General features: G+C 33.4%; 1 protein-coding gene across 4 annotated transcripts; it reads left to right on the top strand.

Annotated features, from left to right (window-relative positions):
* The first annotated feature begins 444 nt into the window (after positions 1–444).
* On the top strand, positions 445–8,045 carry LOC108192456 (E3 ubiquitin-protein ligase BIG BROTHER). 4 transcript variants are annotated; one of them, XR_001803337.2, is made up of 9 exons: positions 445–644; positions 997–1,204; positions 2,449–2,704; positions 3,899–3,933; positions 4,049–4,093; positions 5,363–5,490; positions 6,525–6,633; positions 6,720–6,829; positions 7,002–8,045. XR_001803337.2 is itself a non-coding variant. In XM_017372110.2 (8 exons), the coding sequence occupies exons 2-8, from the start codon at positions 1,118–1,120 to the stop codon at positions 6,777–6,779; spliced, it is 720 nt and encodes a 239-aa protein (XP_017227599.1). In that variant the 5' UTR covers positions 445–648; positions 997–1,117; the 3' UTR covers positions 6,780–7,458. The 4 variants fall into 4 exon arrangements, 3 of the variants coding, with proteins under 3 accessions (XP_017227599.1, XP_017227598.1, XP_017227600.1); XM_017372110.2 differs by having other exon boundaries at positions 445–648; positions 6,720–7,458; XM_017372109.2 differs by having other exon boundaries at positions 6,720–7,458.
* Positions 8,046–8,345: the final 300 nt, after the last annotated feature.

Raw genomic sequence — 8,345 nt, forward strand, 5'->3', positions numbered from 1 at the left:
TTTGAAATTTATTTACAACTTTTACTTTTTTTAATATAATAGTCATCCTCGAAAATTTGACCAGCATATTGGATAAATTCAAAATTAAAAAATAAATGCCAGGTGATATGATATTCATGAATAAATATCCTAAGATTCACTCTTTATTACTTTTTTAAAATAATATTCATTTCATAAAAATGACATTTTCTCGTAATTTTTCAGTACTACCCAATATAATGACCATTTATGTTTTTAATATATCCCACCCATTTTTCTTGAAAAAAGTCGTACAAATTCTCAAAAAAGTTCATTATAATATTTTTTAATATATAATTAATGAAAACGAACATGAATTTGAAAATTGATATTTTTATCACTTGGTCACCGAAATTTGATATAGCATCACTTTTGTGCAATATATATTAAGCAAGTAGCAAGTGCAAAGCAACAAGTCAAGTAGTTGATCAGAAAAGTTGGACAAATTCTGAGTTTCCAAGGTGTATGGTAGATATAGCGCACCCGCAACGCAGCTGATTACTACTACACTTGTTGACTGTGGCGTGTGTTTGTCTTATAAACTGTCTGTCTGCTGCTGCTTCTTCTTGTTCTTCAGAAAGGAGCGATCCTGTAAATTGCTTCTTCACCCCTATAAAACAGCTTCTGTATGTAATGTTTCCTTCTCACTCTATTTTTTTCCTTTCATTCTTAATCTCACTACTCTTGTTTAATTTATTATATTTAGACATCTCTCTCTCTCTCTCTCCATTCTTAATCTCATTACTCTTGTTTTCTTATTATATTTAGACATCTCTCTCTCTCTCTCTCTCCAGTCTCTCTCTCTCTCTCCCTCTCCCTCCCTCTCTCTCTCTCCCTCTCTCTCCCCCCCTCTCCCTTCTCTCACATTATGCTCACAGAGTAAGAATTGTAACTTCAATCTGCCGATATTAATTTTTGACCGTGTGAAATTTGTAGTTGCATTTATGTTATCTGATTAATTTTTTGTTAAAATTGCAGGATCAGTGAATGAAAATGGCTAGGCTACTACATTTACTGATCGGATTATGTGACTTGTGAGCTTAAATCACATTGTATAAAAACAACTGCTTTGTGTGTGTGTTCCTGAAGAAGAACAAGTATGGATTTCTTTGAAGGTCTTACATATGAGCATCTCAATTTTATCTTTGCTGATCATGATCATGATCATTTCTTCTCTACAACACAGGTATCATTCTTAGTCTCTTTTTTAACAAGTTTTTCGAAACATTTGGTTGCTTAATATGGTATTGAAGTTCAGGAATAGGAGAGATCTCGTGTTTGGACACTCTTATCTCCAGTAATCCCAATTCGTAAAAATATTTGTTTGTTCATTGCTTCTTGTTCAGATTGTGCCACTCAGTCCGATATTATCAAGTTGTGAAAATGTTGCTTGTTCATTGATTATGCAATTAGAGTAGGATTCTTCCCCTTGGTGGGATTGTTATAGTGAACTTAAGATTGGGAGAATTGGTTATTCAAATTACAGTTGAACTTTAACGTAAATCTGGATTGTGCCTACTGTAGCTTTTATATTGTTGTTATGGCATTATGGCATAGGCTTCAGGAAGTTGCTATATATTGTCCTTGCATTTTATTTCACGTCAATATTTATATCCTGTAGTCAAGATCCAGAAATTTTGTATGGTTTTCGGTTCAAGACGACCCACAAGGTATCAAATAGTATAAGATTTGAGTCATCTAAATTTTTATTAGCATCTTTAAAAAAATATTTAAAGTTGCCTAGTGATAATATGAATGAAGCATCTGGAGTTTAGCTGTTTATTCCCTCTTGCTTTAAGTATTTGTACATTTAGAAATGCTTGGTATGTCTGAAGATATTACTAAAAAACTATATATTAATTCACCACGTTTTAGAATCAGTAAGTGTTTTACTGTTGATGTTCCAAAAATACAAATACATTTTAATTTGTGAGAGTTGATCAGAAAACTTGTAAAAATTTAGAATTGAAATGATATTATTGATAATATTCGGTCTAAAAAATATTTCCAGAACTACAGTTGATCCATATAATGATTTGATGTATAATTTACTAGTTTAGTCATTCTTGAAGAAAAGTCGAATAACATTCCACAAGGAAACAAAAACTGTACGTAGATAATCTGTTTTGTACAATCAATACTGAGTAAAAACATAGTGATATACAGAGAGAAAATTGGTAAGAACTACACCCAGAGCTTCTTCCTCACAATTACTAAATAATGTGAGCTGCACTGATGGAATCCTAAGGATTAAAATTAGGAAGCCTTTAGTAGTGACTGCACTTGCAGTCAGATTCACCATTATGGTTCCAGCCCTTTTGCTGTAATGGATCTCATAATTTACAATGTTGTGCCCTGACATATTTTTGATGCACTACTACTAAATTGACTTTACAATAAAGCTGATCTTATTGGCTTCTAATTATGCAGGAGAGCTTAAATCCCTTAATGAATACTAGTGCATACAAATTTGGGTTATGTGAACCTGGGTGCTTATCTGAACCTGGGTGCTTATCTTACTATGATTATGGTCATACTTATGTGGTCGGAGACTGTACACCACGGATTAATGAGTACAGCAGTCACATGGAGAACTCCGCTTCACTGCCCAGTGTCAGGCCCGCAGCTGTGCATACACCACATGAAGAAATTTCAAGCTCAACGTCGCATGTAAATCCTGTCGATTGTAAGTTATAAGTATCCTTTTGCATTAATTTTTTGGTTTTGAATATATTACACGATCGTACTATAGAACTTGCTTACATACAACCGTCAATTGTGATTGATTTTTGTGATAAAGCTGGTATGTTTATATTAAAAGGCAAACATTTGAACATCGTTTAAAAGAAGGGTGCTAAAATTGATGCTGATGAGTATGAATGAAAAATATCAGTTTATGTGACATCCCTTAAGGGTGCCATCCACTGGAGATGCTCTTATAAATTCATTAGAATTTGAACTATAGTTAGGAACTGTAATTTGTGCATTAGCTATGTTACTTGTTTAAATCTGAAAAAAAGTTTACCAGAAAATTTGATAAGAAATGAAAGAGAAAGTAAAGTAAACATACAGTTGGTATCGTTTGTTTTTCAGAAAAGCAAAACATAATGCATTTGTTGGTTATAAAATCTTATAAAGACTGCAGAATGCATGTTTGTTTCCTCTATATATAAAACAAAAAAAGAGAATAAAAACAATTATTATTTGAGCATGGCTACCTGATGTATGCATTTTAATTTGATTAACAAAAGAAATGAATGATACTAGCACGAGTTTTAGACCATCTTCAAGTGATTAGTTCATCCAAAAACTTTATGCTACGATGCACAGAGTAGTCAAGCAATAAGAACTTGATTTCGAACTTGATATAATCTGGCAAAAAAAAGAGTGCCTTAAGTTGTTCTAGTCAATAACCTTGTTGGTGTATATGGAATGAAATGCATCTGCAGTTTGGATTGAGCTCTGCATTGATACAATTAGCTCAAGTGATACTGGCATTTTTATAAATTTCACTGTATACAATATATACATTGCTTATCTAGTATATGTATATTTTGATCCTTGATTCTTGCTTCATGGTGTTTCTACTGTATCTCTGAAGAATATGATCGATATTGTTTAGGGACAAGCTTTAAGATTATATATATTATGAACAAATGTAAACCAATATCAGGGACAATATAGGGGTAAGGGTCTCAGTTTGTGAGTTTATGCAATCAGGGACATCACACACGCACACACATGTCATGTATGTATGTAATATTATATAGCTCCCTCCTATGCTGTCCATATCTTTCCAATTTTTTGTATTGTTTGAAAATTTTGCATATTTGAAATATATGAAATGCCTTTTAATGAGGTTTTATTTCTCAATTCACAGGTCTACGAGGTCCTCATAATACTGATGATTACCAGGTGTTTGGAAGCTCAAATTTTGCAACTTTTGAAAGACATCTATTACCTATCATGTATTATGTTGCTTCGTCTAATATCAGAAAAGTCATAACGTTCTCTACCAACTTACATGCAGGTTGTTTGGCAAGACAATGTCGACCCTGACAACATGACTTATGAGGTTCGATCATACAATCATTGTACAATTCACCTGATTATATAAAACAACTCCGTTATTCAGTTTCACCATTCCTTTTTCTTTCTTCAAATTAAGATTATTGACGGTATAAATTAACTTTTGTCTTCTTTATCTAATTTTTAAAAAATGTTGCAATAGGCTGAACTGTTAATCCAAAAATATGAAGTGTCTATGTTAAACCTGAATGAGGAATAATAAAAATATCTCTTCACACCGAAAGGGGCAAATTTATATTAGTGTTTTATTATATTTTGAATTTTAGTAGTGTTATTTGTCAAACTTAAACCACAAATGTAAGATAGCACCACTTGATATTTATGGAGTTTTAGTGTTCTTCCCATGCATATCTTCATGGAACCCATTACTAATTGCGGAATTAATTTTATTTTTTCATCATAGGACCATTATATTTATAGATTTACATATTGTTGAAGTTTGAAGATAGTTCACATATTCACAGTTCAAATTGGTACTTCAATTACCGTGCTGAGTTTTGTTACATCAACTGTTTTGGCCTTAAGTACATTAGCTTGAACAAAAAATGGTTCCATTACACCTTGGCGTTGTTCTCACTTATTAAACTTCAATACGAATTGCACTATAGTTTTTAATATTCTAGACACAGTCTGTTGTCCTCGTCTAGTTAGGTTTTACAGCGAGCAAACTTTACACACTGTCGAATGTACCAGTCAATATCTCTGGGATACAGTAGTAGGTATCCAGCTGCATGGTTCTTTCTTCATTGTATTTGTCCTCGCAAAGAAACAGTGCACAAAGTTACAGGTTAAGGGACATACTGAACAATATCCTTCCTTCATTTCTTTCTATACTGAGATTTTTATATTATAGGATAAGTAAAGCACCCAACATGAAATAATTAATATTGAAATTCATTAATATTTTGATTAGGACATCTCTTGCAGTTGAGAAAAAGAATTTAGCTGTATTTAGCTTGACATTGCATCAGTACAAATATTCTATCGAGGTTATAGCCTTGTTTGCTTTCTCTTCTGGTTGTAATACCAAATTGATGCTTATTTGCAAGTCTGAGTGGTGACTACTATTTAAATTCCTGAAAGTTAAAACTATGTTGGTGTTTAAGTTGTAAACAGTTGAGGTATTAACAGTATGCTGCCTATTCATATTTTATAATATGTCCAAATATTTCAATGCTCAGAACTACAACAAGTGTTACTCATGTAAATTAATCAAAACTGAGAACTTAGGTGTGGCCGTATTTTTCATATGCAGGAACTGCTTGACTTAGGTGAGACAGTTGGAACTCAAAGTCGTGGTCTTTCCCAAGAGAATATTTCCTTGCTCCCAATCTCGAAGTTCAAGTGTGGGTTTTTTTCTAGAAGAAAATCTAGAAGAGAAAGGTAACATATTTGATACAAGTTCATGTTACTATATAAGTAGCAAAAAGTTCAATTATCAAAAGTCCTTCCTAAAGTCTTTTGTACGATATATTGAACTCTTTCTTGCATTTTTTTTTTTTTTGCCACGACTCTTTCTTGCATTTTAATTTAACAGATTCTGTTATTTGTTAGTTTAGTGCAGTAATCGAGCCTGCCAACCAGAATTGCATGACTTTAGTAGACATTCTTTTGTATCGTTCACTCACTCTTGACAGGACAAACATACTTTGTGGAAATGTAACTATGTATACATATTATTAGGAAGATAAAAATAAAAATACAAACTTCATAGACCTAATTTGCATTTCAAATATGAATCGATGGAGCATCCATGTGCTTCAATAGTTATTCACAAACAATAGAATACACACACTCAAGAGAATGCACTTTTAAGCTAACAATTATACTGGATTTTTCTTATGATAACTCCTTATATTGTTATATAGAAAGAATATTGTATATCGGTAATGTCATTTACTTATTAGATTGCAATAAGCTAATGAATTTATATTATGATAGTTATACTACAACTCTATAGACAAATTTGAGTACATTGCTAATAAGTCCACTTATGCATAGCCAACAATATTACATTCATAAATATAAATAAGATCCATTTTGGTAGTATTGCGGTATGAACTTTGTTCAACTAATCTGAAAAAAACCCTTGTACAACTGGTGCATATGCTTATTACATGTGAATTGTGAAAAAGATAGAAGTTCCAGGAGCGCAAGATGAGAACTGAGACTTTCTAACAGGTGTCCATTGCTTTAGCATACCGTAACACCTGTTATGTATTTGATTTCAGTTATAGCTTGTAAATCGAGATATGTGGAATAAAACAATAAAAACTTATTAGATTGAGTCTATATGAACTGGCTTACGTATATATTATGACCAATATTTTTTAGTGAATTTATAATTAACTAATTCAGAAAAGTATGTTACAATCCTGGTCCCTGGTTTTTGACCTGTTGGCCCTGCTCGTGAACAGGTGTGTGATTTGCCAGATGGAGTATAAACGCGGTGACCAACAGATTAACCTTCCATGTAAACATATCTATCATTCTGGTTGCGGCAGCAGATGGCTTAGTATCAACAAGGTAAGCCACCAAAATCATTGAGCTTTTTTCCTTTTAAAACTTATTACAAGAAATTCAGCTAGTATCTGAATGTACCTTGTTATCAGGCTTGCCCCATTTGTTACAAGGAGGTCTTTGCCAATGCATCAAAGCAGTCAGCAAAGTAGTAAGCAGAAAAGGGGATGCTTCCATTGCTCAGTTTGTGTTTCTCTTTTAGGTTCTTACTTTCTCTTCCTTTGTTATATTCTTCTATACAGAAAATTTCTTTTACTTGATTTGCCTTTGTAGTTTGTATTAGTTTTTATCAAAAAGATGTCAGGAATTTCACAGAGTTGATATACATGTAACTTTAGTTTGATATTATAGAAATTTGCTCTTAATCATTTCAGTGCTTGGAAACGTGGCAAGATGTATTGATGTCACCTTTGGTGGTGCTACCATGCGTGATTGGGTTAACTAATACAGTATCTCATAGTATTCTGTTCTGTCGTTTGTTTTGGTCTGTAAGAGTAACGGGCGAAAAGCTTTAAAATGGTGATATCCTTAAAATTCCTCTACTTCATATCAACATGCTTTTATTAGAGACATCAAATCGAATCTATTACAATTCCACAGACAGAGAGATGGTGACCACACTAAACTCGAAAGATACCTAAAATGCATCATACAACGTAATAATAACAAAAGGTAAATAATTTGATGCGACGATGTTCATATTTATTTAGTTAGCAGCATAGAATCACAAACACTGCATTTATTCGTAATCGACTTGGCTCTTAGTACATCATAAGTAGTAACCGTGAATCAAAATCAGAAGATGCATGCATGGCAGGCGGGGCATTGATATCTAGTAAGGAGGTGGTGGAGACTTGTACATGTAGTGCTTTGTGGGTGCTGGTGCTGGCGATTTGTAGGTGTCGGGTGACTTAGGTGCTGGTGCTGGTGCTTCTGGAGCTGGAGAAGGTGTATAGACATAAGGAGATGATGGAGACGGAGAAGGTGATAGGGGACAATGACAAACACATGTGTGCGATGGAGAAGGGGACGGCGAATAAGGAGCTGGAGCAGGTGTTGGAGATGGAGAAGGTGATGGTGAAGTGTAGACCACAGGGCTGGAGGTTGCAGGTGGAGGTGGAGATTTGTAGACGTAGTGGTGGTGGGGATTTGCAACTGCATAATTGGTAGCAATGCTACATAATATTGCTGCAAGAGTGCAAAATGCTAGTGAAGGTCCCATTTTTGAATATCTCTTTAAACAAGGGACTGAATGAAGAGGCTAATGCAAGACTACAAATGGTAGCTTGTTGCTGGATATATGAGATTGTGGTTTGTTTTACCCTCTATATATAGTGCTCATTTTTGACATTTACAACTTTGGTGGATGTTATTGATGCTATTATAATACTATGTGTAAGTAAATTTTTTTTGTTGGATTTTGGTAGTTCAGATGTGAAATTATTGATGTTCACATCACAAAGTCTTTTCCTCACCTTAAACATTTTAAGCTTTGCTAGACTTTACTTTGGGGAAAAAAATCTTTGCTAAAGTTTTAAAATATTAGTTTGTTCCAAGTGTTACATTGTAAGTTGTGTTTTAAATTGTGTATAACAATTACTCCCTCCGTCCCGATGAATTGTATACAGTTTTCTTTTTGGGACGTCTCACCATTTGTATACGTTCCAAAAATAGTAAACTTTTATAATATAAAACATCATTACACCAACTACATTCTT

The sequence above is a fragment of the Daucus carota genome, chromosome 7, assembly GCF_001625215.2.
Source record: "Daucus carota subsp. sativus chromosome 7, DH1 v3.0, whole genome shotgun sequence".
Lineage (NCBI taxonomy): Eukaryota > Viridiplantae > Streptophyta > Magnoliopsida > Apiales > Apiaceae > Daucus > Daucus carota.